The sequence below is a fragment of the Bombus fervidus genome, chromosome 6, assembly GCF_041682495.2.
Source record: "Bombus fervidus isolate BK054 chromosome 6, iyBomFerv1, whole genome shotgun sequence".
NCBI lineage: Eukaryota > Metazoa > Arthropoda > Insecta > Hymenoptera > Apidae > Bombus > Bombus fervidus.
The window spans coordinates 17392588-17412508 of record NC_091522.1 but is presented as its reverse complement, the minus strand read 5'-3'; the positions used below and the strand labels follow the sequence as shown (position 1 = coordinate 17412508).

The window sequence follows — 19921 nt, the reverse complement described above, 5'->3', positions numbered from 1 at the left end:
AACCGAATAATTGAAACGATAAACAAGATGAAATGGTCGATTAGAAAGAGCTTTTGTATAAAATATGAAAATGCGGAATAAAAAAATTTTGGCTCATGAGGGGATCGAACCCGCGACCTTCGCGTTATTAGCACGACGCTCTAACCAACTGAGCTAATGAGCCAGTTGAAAGGATGTTCTTATTTCACAAATTTTCCATTCATGTTTAAGCCATTTTTAAGAAAATTTAATATTTCTTACATATCGAATGATTGTATAAAATAGTAAGTGGAAATCATTTTTTAAATGTAAGTCAAAACTAGGTGAGTCAAGTACAAGGTCGTTTAAAAAGCGTTACGCTGATTCGACACAGTTGAAATCGTATAGGATACTGTTTGGTGTTCGTCCGTGTTGACGATTGTACTTACAAAGCTTGGCATTGTAATTGTAAAACGATCGTAAAATTTTGTTAATCCATGACGTAATGAGGGAGAGGGTGTTATTTTTAGCATCCTTAAGTGTTTTTGCTTTTTTTTAAGCCGGAGGATGACAAACCCAGACGATCATTCCAGACATTACAATTTCAATAATTTTTTCTAACTGTTTTCATAATCCGGAAACTATCCCTCGATCGAGGCGGCCACTCATCGCGCAAATATAATTAGTCGGACCGCACTGAGTCGGACTGAGGGACTGTAATAAAACTAAGCATTTGCATTTTACCGTTAGGATCTTTATTCGTTATAAAATATATTCAAATCGAGACATTTTCTAGGATTATCCATCAGATAAAAGATGGGAAAGTCGAGTTTTCCCATGTTCAACGGTCATGTCTAACCGCAAGCGACCGATGGTAAGGCGACCAATACCCAGCAATAGTTCTCCTCTGCGCTAGCATCGTCACCGAACTTCTCTGATTCATTGTCCTTAGATCAGTCACCATCTCTTGACTGGTATTTCATCCGTTGATAAGTTATGAGTTGTAACTTACTATTGTATTTACACGTCTTTGATAATGCGTTTATACGCACGTCGCATAACTATTTATGTCTACAAAGTTGATGGAATAAAGTGTATACTGTAACTTGTTAATCCAATGTTATAGTTAGTTCAACCACTTCTATTATCCTATATAAAATAGGGGATTGATCACATCGCGGCGTCGGTTATATAATCGTAACGGAAATTTACGACTTCTGTTGGCGCGTTTCCTCGCGATCGCGTCTCTCCGCGAACGGTCGAACAATGATTATTTGCAAGTCGTTACATTAGACACAATTGATCGATAATGTCTATATATAGTGTTAGTAATTTTTTTATAGTTTGGACTCTGCTATTTTGCTTACAAGAAGAGTCAAATAGTGTTAACATTATGGGTTGTAGGTTATATCGATACATCATGAAGGACAAGTAGATAACAAATAAGATCACTGTGTTCCAATTACGTTTATTGTAAGTGTTAGCTAACATTACTGTCATTGTTCGGAAGCAGGAATATATTTATAAGATAAAAGACCTCTTAGTTTCAAAATTTTCAACTTTTTTTTGTGGCTTTATATGAACATCAATTGAACAATCTCATTTTCATTTTCGTTTTAAATGTGAAAGTTATAAAGATATTGTATATAAATTGGAGTTATAATCACTGATACATTCAAAGCAAGTTACATCGAAAGCAATTTATAAACAATACACTAAGAGTTCGAAGGTGTATAAACTAAAGCGGTTAAGTAAAAATAGGAATATGAGTATAATAAAAAATTCATTTTTTAAGAAAGATCAGGTATTCACTTTTATCATCATAGGGTAACTTATCATTTGTAGTAGAGAGCTTCGTCATTCGTCCATGCAGAGGGCACTATCATCTGTTGAAAGTCACCTGCCTGAACCGCTATGTCATTTTCGTATTACATGCGACGTTATCGATTCAGTGTGGAAGAAGACTACAGCGCCAGTGGAGCATTCGTCGCAATCGATCTATTGCCCGTTGTTTAACAAAGTTTAATTTATTTTTTTCATTATGTGGAAGTTTGGTATTGACGAGAGGTTTATCATGTAGGGCTGTAACATATATTTTATACTTAATATCTGTTTGACCGTTCGCGGAGAGATGCGATCGCGAGAAAGCGCGCCAATGGGAGTTGTAAATTCCCGTTACGATTAGACAATCGACGCCACGAAATAATCGATCCCCTATTTCGTTTAGGATATTAGAGTTGGTTGAACTGATTATAACACTGAGGTAAGAGGTTACAATGTGCACTTTATTCCAACAATTTGTAGACATAGACAGTTACGCTCGGTGCGTATTGATATAAGTTAAACAGATGACTGATTTAAGGATGAAAATTAATGTTGACTGATCTAAGGACGACGAACCAGAAAAGTTCGGTGACGATGCTGCCGCAGAGGAGAACTACTGCTGGCTGTTGGTCGCCTCGCCATCGGTCGCTTGTGGGTGGACATGACCGTTGAACATGGGAAAACCCGACCTTCCCATCTTTTATCTGATGGAACAGTAACAATAAGTGTTGAGGTTATTAGATGTATGCGAATACAAAGGAACGCGTGGATAAATTATATATGTAATATACTATAATAAATACAAAGTGTAAATACAAAGTTTGGAATATAATATGAGCTGATTCAGATCCTCACGCTAGCAGTGTTATTCTATGACTGAAAAACGCTGAAGCCCACGTTGCCTGTCTACAATTTATGGTTTGTCTTCGAGGGATGGATTCTGATTGATGTAAAGTCAGCGGACGGAACAATATCGTTGCATTTTTATCTTTTCAATGATATTATTAAAGTTTGTAATTATTATTTTATTAAATTATTCCGAAAATTTCCTTATATCATATATCTTATAAAGAAATAATAGGTGCAAGTTTTTGTTTTATATTATTTTATCAAATTATATATGATCCATTTTACTATATTACTACAAATACTAACAACTTAGAACTAATACTTAGAACTTGCCAAAGTAGCCAAACTTTACTTACAACAAATTACTAGAATAAAAATTATGGATACGTATTAGTTAATAACGGTATCTAACAACTACAAATAGCATCTAATCACAGAATCGTTGTAGCTACGTAACAAATAACTCTAATTACACTATATTAATCTCCGGTTAAACTAAATTTCATCACTTGAACAGCTCGTTCTCATTCGCGTGTGCTCTGGTAAAAATCGGTCACGGATATTCTCGAGAAGATCCATTTGTTGATCGTTAAAAATGACGCGACACAGCCTTTCAGGGATTCAGGTATTTTCTTGTTTTCGTTAGCTTGATAAGTTACAGCTGGGTCGATTTAGCGAGGCGAAGGAAATCAAGGCGGGCAATAAAAACGAAAGATATGTTTTCGATAATCGCGATATATTCAGGAACTCGGTCACCGGATACAAGAGCGAACTGTTTCATGGGATAAGTGCTCGTAACGTTTGAATTTCGCGCTCCGATCTTGCACATCGCGTCGATCGACAATTTAACTAGTTTTACGAATCTACAGCGAACTAGTCACGCGCCTCTATCGGACCGCACGCGAGTCGCTTACGTAAGTCGACGCGTTTTCAAACGTTCATCTATAGAATATAGTTCATAGACTGCTTTTCACAAATATAAATAAACGTCGAGGGAGCAAGCCACACTTGCGCGCGTCTCCCCGTAACAGTCGAATAACATCGAACAGGAAACGAGACTGAACAGCTTATGTTTTAATTATAAATTTAACACAAAATCAGAAGATTTATTGCGCGTGCTTCCCAAAAGCGAAGATCCGACCTAAAGCACTTTTGTCACCGAATGAATAGGAAAACAGGGCAATTACTAATGGAAAAGTACTGTCCGCTGATAGTACAGATGTCATTTTAAGCTCGAAAGAACGAAGAAAGGGAACAGTTTTAAAAAGCAGAGATAATCGCGTGAGTCGTACGTTTGACCGATGTTTTTCTGGCAAAAAGATGTCGCTTCATGTTCAACGTGGCGATAAAAATGTTACTTCAAGAACGAACCTCGGATTAAAAGGAGGATCGTGTTTCACAATCGAGAGGAAAGCCATGTCCGGAGGAAACGATCGCGAACAACAACAATCGTAAGTGAGATATGTGCCGTTTCGTACGCCAATTTGAATTATGAAAGATTGAAAATCTGAGTAGAGGATCAAGAAAAAAATCAGAGCCAAAAACGAAGACCCGAAACAACTACGAATGGATAGGCGATTTCTGTAATTTAAAATACTGTATCGCAAGAAATCTAGATTAGTCCAGCCGAATGTAATCTATGTACATAATGCGTTGCGACGTTTGTCTTCGGCTAATTTGCGCAAGAGGAGTGGTTCTTGCTTTCTAAGATTCTACAAATAAAAAGTAGCTATTATAATCACGATTACAATTTATTCTTGCATATTAAATAAAACTGCATATACAGTTGCATATAGTCATAACGCCCCACTAATCGTTGCTATTTTATGAATTCTTCCTTATCCATTCAGCACGATCCACAAACTATTTAATTCTATTGTTCCAATGAACGTAGTATTTATAGAAGTTTCGTCTATAATAATATCGAACAGCTTTATCGACTGATACGCAAACAATTTTTATCGATAAAATCAATACTTTCGTCGTGTAAAATCCGAGACGAGTCACAGAAGACCTAGAATCGTTCAGCCGGTGTAAATCCACGTACGTGGTGTATAGAGCAGTCTTTGATCGATTCGCGCGAGAAACATCGTTTTGGAATGGGATCGGTTAATAAACGAGCGCGACTTCAAAGAGAAGAGGATCGAGATCGATTGAAATTCAATCGGTTGAAAACACTATTCGACCTTATAATTAAGGGACGAGGTTGGTCAGAAAAAGATCGGGTAAGCGAGTCTTTTCTTTCTCTTGTTTTGGTAGGTCACGCTTTGACATTGTTTGGACTCATGGTTTGTTTTTCTGACAGAAGGAAAGCTTCGACTGACATAACGAAGTTCGCCAAAGAGAAGGCAAGGACAGAGAGCGCTGATTAGAAAAACGCTTGTCGACGGTTTGTCGCTACTGCCACCAAAAACAATACCTGTGAAGGTTAAGGTTAAGGTAGACGCCTGTTAGGCGGTTTTTTTCAATCGGTCCAATGGAAACGAAGCTTGGTGTTAATGATCCGAAAATACGAAGTTTCAGTTTTGGTAATTTTTTTAGTTTTGTAATTTTTTAGTTTTCAGAGTTGTACAAACCGAGAGTGGGTTAATTTACACGAGAAAATAAGTTGAAAATGCAGATTAACGTTCTTTCATCAGAACTTTCATTTTCGAATAAATATTTCCAGTATGTACGTACTTTGCTTAATCTACATAATTTTCCTTGCATTTATATGTCATGCACATATCATATACACATGTATACACACATATGAGTTTGTTTTCAACATTTTAAACAGTGCTTTTATGATGGCTACGTTTTATCCCTGATTTTTTTAATTCGTTTACATTTAGGTTCATCGCCTCTCCGCAAGACGTTCGTCAACATGGCGATTCGATGAACTAAATTTAACATAATCAAGTCTAACGAGATCAACCGACCTCGAAGCAATTACAAAGGAAAAATTGACTCTCTTGTCACCGAATTGCCGAATCACGGGAGATACCACGGTAATTTGCCGATGATCGAACGTGATAGGGAACAATTATCGGCTGATTTCTTAATGGAGCACATCAACGTCGATCAAAGGAACCTGATCGTCGTTCTTATGATGGATCTTGGAATAAGTACGTTAAGAAGATCGATATACGTGCACCCTTCCCTCTTTCTGCTCTTTTTTAAATTGTTTTAAGTGACAGCGATACTGTTTGTCGGAATTTTCGTAGCGCTGACTGCGAACAAAAACGTAGTCTTACTAATCCTGCGTACTTCTTCGTTAACACATTGATTGGCACCGGTAGCCATGGGTGACTCATGTTACTAAGTTTTTTAGGATGATTTATGATATTGTCAGAAGAAAGTGCGCAAATATAATATAACATTTTGCAAAAATTAAACGTTGCGGTATAGTATAGTCATATTTCTATCGTGGCTTCCAAAATGATCTTTCGAATTTGATTGTTCTTACTATTCTCGTATTCCTTATTCTTTCTTCAACAATCAAAATTCCTTACTTTCCTTTGGCTACGAATTATGTAGTATGAAAATTATAGAATCATGTAATCGTATAACTTATCACATTGTCTCCATGTTATTTTCATGTATTTTCGTTTTTGCGTTGTTTTATTGATATACGCTATTTCTTGTAGCACTGCTTTTAGTGTGCCCGATGTCAGCTGTACATCATGTAACAATCGAAGAAGCTGTTGGACGTCGTTATGGCAGATATCTATATGGATACAACGTTTACTTCTATAACAAAGTTAGCTAAAATTTGGGTCGCACTGAAGAAGCCGAGGCAGTTTTCGCAAAACACCAATTGTGAGCAAAGACAACTATTTTTCATAGCACTTTTTGTCTTACTCGTTGGTTTTTTCTTTCTGGATTATTGGATCCATCGTACAATTTTAAATGAAATTTTATTTAATATGTAAGAGTAAGTGGCAATCGTGATTATTATAGCTATTTTTTGTTCCGAATCATAGGCAACCAGACGAACGCCGCGACGCATTATGTAGGTGGATTTTTTTGGCTGAACTGATCCAGATCTCCTGCGAAATGTCTTGAATAGCTGAAATTCACCAACCCATTCGTAGTTCGTTCTTTGAGTCTATTCCAATGACTCTGGTATTTTTCTCGATATTGTACACGGATGGATTAATTTTTCATAATTCAATTCAATTGAATGTTCAAACATACGGATGGCACTCATCGTGGAAATATTTTTGGTCTCCAGATTGCTTTTAGTTTATTCATTCGTTTATTTATTATAATTACTTATGTGATTATTTATTTATATCCTCCTAGCAGGAGATCGGAAGATGAAGATTGTTCAAATTAACAAATAAATATGCCTGAAGGAAGTATCAGTTGCTATGCTATTTCGTTGCAGCATTAAAAGAATAAAATTCCGTCTCTTAGAAGTCCTCTTTCGACGAGGAACACGATTTGTTACGGTTAGTTTCGGTGCTATGCAACTCTAGCTTCGAGACAAACAGAAATACAGGCGACGTGGATATATTTTTGCAATACGTGAGGACTGTTACAAAGAAATTTCCGCCATGCTATCAAATTGTCGCGAAATCCTTCATCTATTCTATTGTATTTGGGATAGAAACATTGTAAAAATGGGGAAATACTTTGGAAAATGGTTATTGTCAGCATGCAGCAGATGAATTTCAATTTATTGTTACAGTTTATAGTACTCTCTGATTATGAAAACATAATTACTCGAGAATCAAATATAACACTATTTGATGTCACTATATGCTGTACCCTATTCTCCTTAACATCCACAGAAACATGATCTTGATGATGGTTTTGCTCTTCTCGTTGGCTGTAATCTATCTGCATTATCGATAAATCGTGTTAGGAGTTTGTGAGTCAGGCTACGTGTACTTAATATATAATTAATAATTGACTTGAGAATACAAAGATGAGAGTAAGGAAGATCAAAAGATTCACATTTTCGTTTTTCAAATATATAAAATTACAATTTTGTTTGAAACTAATTATACGATTCATTTCATTATTATTGTTTTGGTACTGTGTAATGCTTTCTGAAGCATCGTAAAAATATAAAGAATTCTATACTTTGCTGCGACTACAGCATATCCTGTTCTATATTTTATTTATAATTTCATACTAGACTTTAGTTTCTATTCAAACCAAGTACTACAACGAATCGGTAACGTCGCATGCGACACGAAAATGGTATGTGAAGCGAGACGATCCCCAAAACATGGAAAACGAAAAAGCAATAAATGTCACGTCTATTCTACACCTCGTCGGTGATGCAAGAGTTCTATCCTGTATACTCGTCTGTGGTAATATCATTCTCATCATTACCGACTCTATCGCGCGTACACGAGTATGTAAGTACGTACATCGTTCAAGATGCCACACAGTTTTCCCTAAGAAAATAAAAAGTAAAACGCTGAAACTCACATTTCCATCGATCATATTTTCCCAATATCCGCACCAAAGTGTCAAGATTATTTCTCAAAACTGAAGAAAATTCCGAAGGTCCAAGAAGCTTTCCAAGCTGATCCAAATCTTCCGAGAGAAAAGAAAATGAGGGAAGGAAGAGAAAGAAGAACGATTCTCGCGGTCTTACCTCAGCGCCGATAATAAAACGGAAGCTCGACGGAAAAAGCGGCCGACAGATAGTGGAGGAAGCAAGAGAGATAATCGTCATCGAGGGCATAAAGCGAGGTACAGGGACGAGGAAATGTAGAACAGGAACGTTAAGCGGAATCGCGCGAGCGGTAATCCCAAGCCGAAAGCTCGAACGACGCCAAAGTTAAATATAAATGTCGCGGTAAGCGGCTCCTGGACCGATGAACCAGCGGATCGACTAGTCTCTTCGTGATCTTCGTCGTGGACCGAACTACGAAAAATCGAACCCGATCGATCTCCGTCGATCACGCGCCATATTTTCCGCGACGATCCTCTTCGATCATTGCGGCTCAGCTCGTGTTGTTTCGAGACCCGAGATCGTGGAACGCGAGACTCGTGCCGGATGAGAGTCCGAGGAATCGAGATTTGAACGAAAATCGATCGAATATACACGTTCCGATATTATCGGAACCGTCGCGATTACCGTGTGCTTTTTGCCTACTTTGCAGATTTACAATCCTCGCATTGGATTTCGTTGATCGCTCGTGTCTGCGGTGCGACGTCTTTTCGGTATCGTTTTCATTTTTATTAATATTCTATTAATTGGTTTGCATGTTAAAGGAAAACTTAAGAGATTTCGTTGGAATCTTGGATTTAACGTTATCGGTTTTCTTGTCGAGAAGCTCGACGTAAAAGAGGACGATGATCTTCTTTCGTGCGTGCTAATTTAGTGAATTATTTAAAGAATTCCGCTACTCCAGTTCTTTTTGTAGTACAAATTTCTTGTAAGATATTATCACCTCAATTTCAAATTCTACGATCGAAACAGGATCGATCGTTCGACTAACGACAAAAAGGAAAGGATTTATACGTAGGTAGAATGAAAAACTTTTCATTGATTAGTCGTAAGCCGAAGGTATGCATTTGTAATTACAAGATTTTCTCAAAATCCCGGACGAGTTCCGTCTAGATCATCATCGTCGGTTCGCAACGTTTAGAGTTTCACGTTAATCCTATTGTACGCGACTGGATGGAAAGTTTGGAGGATTATCGTCGATCGAGGATAACCGGTACGAGCAACCTGTGTCAGGAGCATCGGTTCAGAACGAAAACTATTTCTGTTCGTTAATTCGGCAGTAATCTTATTTTTGGACGCAGCATCCGAGGTCCAGGATCCAGCAAGCTAACATTGTATTATAACTACGACGTCTCTTGCCTTCTACAACTTCCTTTAATTTTCGAATATCTCAACCCGAATTTTCCTCCACGTATCTTCTTCGTCCGTGTTTATTCGCTTCGTCGTTTCAATGTCAACTTATCTATCAGATATACGTTAGATCTTTTACGTATTTCACGCGAATCGCGGATAAAATATCAGGCTCTCGTCTTTCCTTGACATCATAACTCCGATGTGTATTTTTATCCAGTTTGAAGAAAGAATCCGTGTGCACCTAGCTATCGTACGTACGTACCTACCTATACAGTTTATCGTCGTCGAGTGGTAGGTTTTATAAATAGACCGTCAGTCGATTCCTCCAGCCTCAGTCGATGCTTTATTAAAATCGGTGGAACGAACTCGAACGTATGGTCGTCCGAACGAGCGTCCAACATCCCCCTTGTAATGGCGCTCGTGAACTTTAACAAGAACAAAATGGACGTGTGTCTTTGACCAGGCGCGTTTATTTCTTTTGAGGGAAAACTCGCCACGTTCGATAAATTTCTTTCGTGCCTCGTTCTCATTTGTTTTCACAACGCCGAAAATGGATCCACGTTTAAAGTAATGCGCGCACCGGCGTAAAAAGAAGCCAGTGTCAAAAGGAAGATAGCTAGAATTCTCGAAATTAGGTCACGACCATCGTTCCTTTAAGTAGAAAATCTCGAAACGTTTCTACGAATCGGAACGTTAATATCCGATTAGCGTATACCGTGACTTTTCATTTCTCTCGTTTTAAGGTAAAGATAATTTATGTATCGAACGCGATCGTTTTTTCTTTGATAAATGAAAAGTTAGAATAACACGAGGCGCCATTCGTAACCATGGCGCCATGCACCATGTGTCACGGCGAAGCTAATTGTAGGTGTTAATATTCGCGTCACTTTCTGAAATATCTGACGCAGTCGTTGCAAATATACTTGCCTTGTCGTACACGTCTGTGGCCAGTGCTCGAATCGTTCTAAAATAGATTTCTGATTATATTTAGTCGGCCTACACTCGATATCCAGCCAAAAACCTTTAGACCTTCGACCCGTACAGCCACGCTACTCTAACTTCCTTATATTTCGATAATTGACCGACATATGATTCTATGATTCTCCTTGGTGTCAGACGTATCGTTCGGGAACCCGTAAACGGCCTTCGTTCTTCCTTTAAAATATTTTTAACAACGAAAACATGGTTACAAATATTTAGGTAAATTTTTATCTTTTACTTCGTAAAGACTTTTCGTAAAAATGGTCTTTGATCTTGGCGTCGTTCGAAAAGACGTTTAAAAAGAATTTTCTGCTGTTGAACAAACGCAAAATTACATCGACAGGAAGATAGAACGAAGCGGGGATGATAATGGTCTCGTTTAATTTCATTGTTTCTACTTCGCGCTCCTTTACATTGTGTAATGCCACGCATGGCGCCGCAAGTTGTCTATTACACATTTTTCACGCGCTAACGTGCAGAAGTCAGCGAGTAGGCAGACAATCGAAGCACCTATTTCGAGAGATTTTTGGACGATTGCCCATTCTAATCTGCCTACTCACTGCCACTAGGCGACCCAGAGCTCGTTACACGTCCAAGACACTCCAACTTCCATACGATATCTCTTTAATTCTAATCGATATATCGACAGGATTTAATACATTTTGAAAATATTCTACATAATTTTCTATAAATTTAATGTACCCTATATTATCTACTAGATGTTGCGTTCTTTCATAGTTTACTATTCTTTGGCTTGAAATAAAATTATGATTCATTTTCTACGAATCGGAGTACTCTTTAAATATTATGTAAAACCATCAGTTCTCTATTATCTACGTGCAATTTACCATAAATTCTAATTAAGAGAGAGCTCGTTAATAGACTGCTGATATCTATGCGAGTGTATATTTTTACACGTAAATGCAGATCAAAAATTTGGAATCATTTTCTCAATTTTACTATCAATTTGAAATTTTGAAATTAATTAGCAATCTTCTTTACGTCGACGGATTTTTAACGAAAGAGCTTTCTCACGTAAGAGTAGTATCAGGTCGTCCGAAAAGTGTCTTTCGTTTTGTAAGGAAATAATAGACGCACAATGCTTTTTGTTTTATATTAGTTTATCGAATTATGCACGAACATAATAATAGAAATAGAACGAAATGGATCGTACGTGACTCGATAAAATAATATAAAACAGAAATTGTTCTTCTATTATCGCTTTATGAAACGAAAGAAACTTTTCGGACAACCTAATATAAAAATGACATGTTTCTAAATTCGTAGATTTCGTAGCGGTCCCAAGCGAAAGCCAAATAAAATCCGCTTCGTTTGACAACTAGTACTTTGCTTCTCATACTTTTTATATTTTTGCATATGACGCACATGCTCGGTTTACTCATCCACGAAACATTGTACCACATTACAGCGATGCTAGGTGATCGAAGCGCGACGCGTGGAGCTTCGAAATAGCCAGAGATGTCGCAGCCGCCGTCGAAACCCCATGGAAAACCCGGACCAGGGGGTAGCTGGACACCCAGACCGAACGTGTCTGGCCAGTACAGACCTCCTTCTCCTTACAGTCCCACGGGTTCGCCGCATCCTCAGCGAGCTCGAGGACCACCTACCCCGGTTCATCATGCTCATCCTGCGTCGCCCTTGACGTATACTGGAATGAGGCACCCGATGAGCCCAGTGCCGATTGGAATGCCGATTTCTCCTGGAATGTCGCCTGTTTTTGGATCGCCCACAGGATACATACAGTGCCCTAGACCTAGGTGGCCTTCACCGATTCCAGTAGGAAGTCAAGCGCCTAGACCTTTTATACCGATGCAGGTACGTTGTTCTTTGAAATGGTGCCACGAGCTATAATAATATTCCGTATCAAAATCGGATTTATCGACAATTAGGAATCGTTCATGAAATTTACTCACTCAGATTTATCGATGCTGAGAATTTTAGATTGAAACCGATTTTTGGGATATCGTTAGTGGGATTTATTGTGTCCAATTGATCTTTACTGAGAATGCCTATTGAGAATTGATAATAGAGTTTATTTCGTGGTACTGAGAATTTGGATGGAAATTGGTTATGAAATCGATCGTGTAATATAGAAGATTTTAGGTGGAATTTAATTCTTGAAAAATTAGTAAGGAAAAAATTTAGTAAATCCGTGAATTTTTTATTAAGCTGGTTAACTGATAATACGTAATACCCATAGTAAAGAAATTAAAAAGTAATTAAATTAATTTAATCAATTACTTATTAATTATTTTAATCAATTAAATTATTTTTTAATTTCTTCACCATGGGTATTACATATTATCAGTTAACCAGCTTAATAAAAAATTCATGGATTTGCTAAACTTTTTCCTTACTAATTTTTTAATTAAAATAATTGATTAAAAGAATTACAGTTGTTAATAAATTAAAAGTTGTTAAAAGAATCAAAATAATTTCCTTTAGGCATTCAAAATGTTCAGAACCGATCTTGAATTTAGTGCGTAACAGGGGAAATACTGTTCTTGGTATTTTCGGTACTCTCGCCAGTATTCTGGTTGAATAACATGCTCTGAGGTAATGCCGAGTAACGTACAATCGAGAACAATCGTCGAAACGTGAGATTCTGTGAAAAGTAAAGCAATGAGATTTATCGTATTCTTGGATCCATTAGTCATTGGGATAGGCAGTACCGATCAGTTAACATATAGATAGCTGCTAACCGGCTGGTTCTAAACACAGACCACCGTACAAAATTGTCGGCGAAACAGGAAACGTTGCATGTTAAATCATACTGACGGCACGAAACACGTGTCAACTTCCTCGAGAAAGAGAAGTCCGGCATTTCTCGAGGGATCTTAGTCTCGAGAATAGATGTTCTTTCGTGACAAGTGAAATGCCTTTTCTAACTCGTCGTTTCGTTCTACAATTTTATCAACTTTGAAAACTCGTTTAACAAATAACATTGCACAAGTTTCAAGCGGTTGGTTGGTAGGTTAATTTTCAACATGTATTTAAACGTTATTAAACGACATTATAACAAAACAAAATTACAACATGTATCGTTTAAATTTTCATTGTAGACTCGGATAAAAAATTTGTAAAAAAGCGATCTTTACTATTTTTTTCGCCATTCCGACCAATTGCAATTTTCTCAAATTTTGTTTACGCGTCGTCTAGTAAATTAATCCTTGTGACTCTTCAATAGAAAAATCAAATCGTTCGTTCCAATTTTAAATAGATTATTTTGTTCTACAGGGTGTCCGAATATATATATATATACATTAACGCGAATGCGATCGTAATTGTTAGATTTTTTAAATGTGTATGATTATTTGTTTTCCTACATTACGAATGCTTCTCAAAGAAACATCCAGGCGTATCGAAGAAGATCCGGGCTGCTTCACAGTGAAAATTCGCCACGTGTACCGTTCGTTTTTCACGCCCACGCGAACGCTTGTCTGACTGGCCGAGGCAACACGACGAAATAGGAACACCTAAATAAAATGTAGGCCGCGGCGAGTTCCAACGACCGGTTTTCTCAAACACGCGCCAGGTGTGAATGCACCGCTAACATGGCAGAATTTACGTATATTCTTTCGATAAAGATTCGCGAACATTGTTGTACAACTCGCTATTGTTTGTTTCGCTGTTTCTCACGTTCGAGTAGAGGGGATGAACAGGGAAGATGAATACGGATCGTGTGGCAATACGTGGAAATGGAAGATGATAAAATAACGAGATACGCGATTTACATATAATTTAAATTAGGCATTAAAAAGAAAAGTAATACGTATGGGAACATGCATAGTAGAGATACACGGCACGATGTATTGTAAAATAATTATGTGGTAATTTATTCGAAGTAGAAAATGATTTTTTCTGAATTATTCTATTATTTCCTTATCGTCCGAACAACAAGAAAAGAGAAAAGAAATGGGAAGGAATAAAAGATGAGGGGAAGAATGACAAGGGATAGGAAAAATTGAAAGAAAGTATTAGAAAACTACCCTCGAATTTTGATATTTTAATCTTCCTCTCATTTTGGCAATTTTTAATGTTGTTAAGAAAATGCTCAATTTAAAATTGGAACGTCTGTCGTACAAAATTTTGTTATATTTTATTAGCAGTATTTGTAATAAAGTAACGTACATATATTTTCCTGTTCTCATTTTTTGGTGCGTTTTAACAGAGTTCGTTGGAAAGTGGCGCAACACCGCCCTTAGTCAGCGGACCACCAGAATACATGATTGGAACATACAGACCCGGTGAATACGAATATGTTGGAGTGCCATTGGATCACTCGCAAACGGAAGAAGAGTCCAGCGGACCCAGTACCGCGGAGATAATAGCGAACCAAAGTCAAGATTACGTGGATGAGAAGCTTGCCGAGTATCAGGCTACGATACAACAGCTTCAAAGTGAGTATTTCTTAGCAACAGTGTATATATTTGCACGTTTCTACGCGGTTCTTAAGGATAATTCCTGACGATGGCAAATTTATCTCTTTTCTTACTTGATAAGTTTAAGATAATAATTACAAATAATAAATTACAAGTAATAATTAGTATTAATCACGTAGCTGTGTATAACCAGTGAATTTTGAAGAATTATGGCGTGCGAAGTTTTTCATTGGACGAGACAATTTTTATAAAAATTTTATAAAAATTACGTTTCCTACAAAACGATACGAGTGCCAGATTAAGATTAAATGCTTCGGAACACGTCGAAGAAAATTCGTTTTTATTGGCAGCTATCTCTAAGAAACGTTACTTCTGTGCAACGTAACGTTCAAGATAGACATTGACAATGATCTAACGAAAAACCGATGTTCCAATGCCGATGTTCAGCGATATTTTTGGCAAGCACGAAATCAATGAACATTCCATTGCCAATTGAGAAACTTTATGGATTATTTATTACCCTTGGAAAACGCTCGTGGAAAGTGAAATCTATAAAGTTGATTAAGAATTATTGATAATCCATGTTTCCTATGATTTTCTCCCATCGCAAATAATATTTATACGGCGGTATAAGGAACTTGTTACTGCGGATCACGAGAGAAACTTGCGGTTCTACTTGTAAATACAATAATTATCAGGAAACCGCTAATTCATTCGAACAATTCCAGTGTTTATTATTGCGTCTTGCGCAAATGGAATCGCGTATTTCACCATATGATGCGTTATCCTTTTGTGGCTTTTTTTGTTGGATAAGTGCGTGGAACAAGTAAGCCGCACGTTTTATGAAGTTGGAAATATTCGTTTACGCGTGTTATCATATTCCGTCTGTCTCTAAAACGATTCTAAACTCGAAACACGATGGATACTTTGCCAACGTTTACGAAAGATACATAAAATTTATGCGCGCGTTGAATATATGAATTTAATGAGCTTCTAAGAAATGTTCGAATAATCACTGCTTAGTTATATCATCGACTGTATCGTTTTTAACGAAACCACGCTTGTGTCTGGCAATCGATTAAGTCGACTTAGTTAAGTTTACCGCACTGCAGCGTAAAAGAAATGGAAATAGCAGATTAATAAAACACTGAAATAGGAAAATATTAGGATATTAAATATCGGAAAAGTCGACTACCGAATTCAAATTCATCTCAAGAGTCAGTAAGTTTCCGCAAAATCTCAACATAGAAATATTATAAATTATTATAATATTACAAACTATCGATCTTAGCCGAGTTCTGAGATTTACGAGTTACTGGAATATTACGAGTGCTTCGCAATAAAAATTGCCCTGGAACATTTAAAAACCCATTTAAAAAGTGTTAATCTTCTGGAACATGAAATTCTTTTTTAACTCGCTTATTTCGAACCATGTGCCGGACCTACCGCAAAAAATTGGCAAGAATGCAATTTGCGTATGAATCGGTTTGCGTACAAACTCTTTTGGAGCACACTAGATTCATGAAATTCATCGTGCAAAGGTTATGGATCAGTCTTTATTGATCGTTCACGCACAGGTGCCCCTGTACGCGTGTGATCTGCATACTTCTACGTTGAACCGTGTAGGAGGAATAGACGACGATGTCCAGCCTATTTATAAGTGTGACGAAGCACCTGCCGCGGGTCGTTCATGATTGCTACTGCTGACATTTTTCTGTCTCAAAATTCAGATCAATCGGAAGATCGCAAAAATCTATCATTTGGCAAATGGTAAATGTCACGATAGAGCAGTACTCTGGATGCTTTCGTCAGAAACATTTGTTTCACTGTACTTTGATGATTTGTGAATGAAATCTACACTCTCGTCTTATGTTGGCACGCGATGTTTGGACGATATTACGTAGCAGTGACGCACTGTATCGGTCTGTTTATCAATTTATTTCAGTTTGGGTCAGTTTATTTTGGAATACGTTTACGTTGGTTAAGCAGTGAGTTAATTTTTAATCGTAGCTTTGAATTATTTTTTATTTATCTAAATTTTGAAGCAGACAGTTTTTTGGTTCGTAAGCGTAGATCTTAATTTTTAGACGATATTTTCTTGTCCGCAATTTTACGATTGTCATAAAAAAGTTTAAGATTCTGTTAAATTTTGTACGTTTACGTGTACAATGGACTATTTTATTCGATTTTACGTATATTAGCGGGTAAGAGCAACGATTTATGCAAAGATCTCCGCAGTAACTTACACTCTGTCAGAGTAATTTCTTCTGAAACGACCTGTAGTAGGCCATGTCATAGTATTCGTAGCCATATGTTTAAACGAAGCATATGCGTGGTCTCCTAATTTGTATTCCGACTTGCGTCTAGTTCGTCCATTAGTCAGCGTAGTTATTTCTCAGACAACCTGCGCAATGAAGAAAGTTTATCAACGATATGTTCTTTATGTTTACATGTACGCGTTCTCTTATCAAACAGATGTTTGTTTGTTACCGATAAAACGATATAATCAGCCAATATTTGTTAAGAAAGTGTTTGATACACAATTAAATAGTAATCGCAAACGACTCTCGTAATTACAGACACGTGTTTTGAAAAAATGTTCCTCAAATTAAATCGTTCATTAATACAACAATCGTTTTATAATAAATTAAAATGTTCCAGCTTAACGTAGCCTGTATAACGGCCTAAGATACCAAGTACCGATATTCTCGATGTTACTTTCTGATAAGCATGTATTTCAGGCAACGATTAAGCTGAATAGTTTAAACACGAAAAACAATTCCAACATCGAGGAAAGAATGAACGATATTGAAAAATTTGAAACGCAAGCATGCGACAGAATGTAAATTTTTACAGCGTCTGCGTTGTATCGAATGGATATAATTGAGATAAAAAGAGGAGAATCGTGCAAACACGTGTCATGAAACAAATCGAAACGATACGACAAGCTTGTAAAGCATTAGCCAGAGACTGCGATTCCTGCTGTTTTGTTTATTAGTTACGATTATCACGTGCGTTACGCAACAATGACATGTGGATAACGCGTCGGTGTTTCGTAGAACAGTATGAACTATCGATAAGACGCGTACTACATTTCTTACGACATTCTACCAACGATATCGCTCGTTCTTTATGCGGTTTTGTCAAGCGAACTAGTTTCATGATCGGCTAAACTCTGTGAAATTCTATGAATTCTTACGTCGTTTTCTATATATAAACTTTACGACACGTTCATTTTCTATCAGTAGATATCACAGATATAATTGTGGATTAATAGAGACGCGAAAGAGAAACCGGTTCGAATCGGATTATCGATAAAACATGTTATTCTCGGTTATAGCGATGTATGTCCTCGAATATTTATTACTTCTCTGATTTCTGTTCTTCCAAAATTTTGATATAGATCGATGATAGTCTCGAAACAGTTAGCATCGCGTAGGCGTTCCGTCGATTTCCTTTGGAAAAACGTGACTCTCTCGTCGTCGGTAATTCGGTTTTGCTCGTTTGTCTGAAAATAAAAAAAGAGTCGATGTAAATTGTCTGTCGCACGCCTCGTCACCGAAGGAAATAGAATCGCGGACCTCTTGTTGCGATTCGTTAATAGCATCGGAGTGCTGCTTCAATGTTTCGCGAACGACACTCACCGATAGTCCCTTGCAAAAGTGCCAACAGCTTCTTGGCAAGTGACAGCACGTTCAAAACATCCGCTCATTATCGATGACCATTTAATTAAACTATTCGTTGACACGGTGTATCTAAATAATTTAGGTCTGCTTATTAGATTAATTACAAACCTGTTTTCGTTCATCGACAGTAAGAACCGAGTACTTGAAACGAGGAACTTTTTTTTTCATAAAAAGTATAACTAGGTTTTTATAAGAATATACGTGTAATTAAAATCTCTTTATGCCTCGAGGGACGACCACTCTCTTCCGTAAGTTCCCACGGTTACGTCACTTGTCCTTTTTCTCTCTTCATCGTCATACCAATCAAAGATTAAACGTATACCTAGCCTTGTTGTAAATTCTGTTACAAAGTGTTAAAAGCTTTCTGAGAGGAAGAGTAGCTGTCGACGTTGTGAATGGCAATTGTTTCGAAACAGTGGAACCATTGTTTCAAAATACCAAGTGATAGAACTTGGTCCGATTTTGTACAGTGTAGGATGTGAAAATTGTGTCGTTACCTCGCGTAAACTTGTCTTATATACTTTTATCCTCTGAAATTTATAATGTAAATATTCTACACTTTAAAATATCGCAAAGTTTTCTCGTTAAAAGTATTTTACTTCACCATCGACTAACTTTATAAATTCTTTCAACGTATCTATTAAAATAATCATAAATGAACGCTGTTAGTAGCATACGTATAAAACGATATTTCACTTTGTCTCATCTTCCTTTTGCTATTATTAAAATATTAGAAATATATTAAAAATATTGCTTAATTAGAGATAATTTCTTAACAGTCACCCGATACATTTACAACGAAAATTATCAGACAGGACTAGGTCGAATGTCTAACGCAGAATCTTTCTCTTCGTACCTCAAACCACTCGACTTTGTTTCCCACTCTGAGACCCACCGCAATTCCCAGCGGTGGCGATCTTTTTAAGAGGCTCGTCCGATACAAAAATCGAAAAACGTATGTCGATGCGTGTCATACTCGGAATACCGAAGATACCAGGATTCTGTCAAAGAATACGTTCAAACGGTGGCGCGAGAAGTGACATTTAACTGGCTGCGGAGGAGAAGGACGCAGGATAAAAGCATCGATCGACGTTGGCATCAGGAAGGTTAGACGAGAGAGGGCGAACAACGCGAGAGAGGAAAGGAGGAAGAGGAAGAGAAGTCGGTAGGGCGTCGACGACGACGCGTCGGTTTGTGGCGCATGGGTTCGTGGCATCGTCATGGACCTCGTCATCGTGCGCGATCTCCTCCTCTGGTGGACGTCGCGGCCGTGGCGTCGGTAGAGTCGGTGGTCGTGGTGGATGTCCTCGTGAGCGTGCAATGCGGAACGTAGGCAGGGAGAATGTTACGACCGGGGGTATAGGAGGGCACGGAGGGCACACAGCACGACGAAACGAGGTGGGGACCCGGCG

General features: G+C 37.6%; 2 protein-coding genes and 1 non-coding gene across 5 annotated transcripts; 1 reads left to right on the top strand and 2 right to left on the bottom strand.

Moving 5' to 3' along the window:
* Positions 1–89: 89 nt before the first annotated feature.
* On the bottom strand, positions 90–163 carry Trnai-aau (transfer RNA isoleucine (anticodon AAU)). Its single transcript has one exon. It is a non-coding gene; the product is annotated as a tRNA-Ile (tRNA).
* An 11736-nt stretch (positions 164–11899) lies between these two features.
* LOC141445782 (uncharacterized) lies at positions 11900–14910 on the top strand. Its single transcript, XM_074111794.1, has 2 exons — positions 11900–12256; positions 14613–14910. The coding sequence occupies exons 1-2, from the start codon at positions 11900–11902 to the stop codon at positions 14907–14909; spliced, it is 654 nt and encodes a 217-aa protein (XP_073967895.1). The 3' UTR covers position 14910.
* On the bottom strand, positions 12193–19916 carry LOC139988503 (uncharacterized). Of its 3 annotated transcripts, XR_012453382.1 has the most exons (4): positions 18468–19916; positions 18191–18331; positions 17070–17227; positions 12193–12286 (listed from the first exon to the last, which is right to left on the bottom strand). XR_012453382.1 is itself a non-coding variant. In XM_074111796.1 (3 exons), exons 1-3 carry the CDS (start codon positions 18428–18430, stop codon positions 17212–17214), a joined length of 183 nt encoding a protein of 60 aa, XP_073967897.1. In that variant the 5' UTR covers positions 18431–19916; the 3' UTR covers positions 16743–17211. The 3 variants fall into 3 exon arrangements, 2 of the variants coding, with proteins under 2 accessions (XP_073967897.1, XP_073967896.1); XM_074111796.1 differs by lacking the exon at positions 12193–12286 and having other exon boundaries at positions 16743–17227; positions 18405–19916; XM_074111795.1 differs by lacking the exon at positions 12193–12286 and having other exon boundaries at positions 16743–17227.
* Positions 19917–19921: the final 5 nt, after the last annotated feature.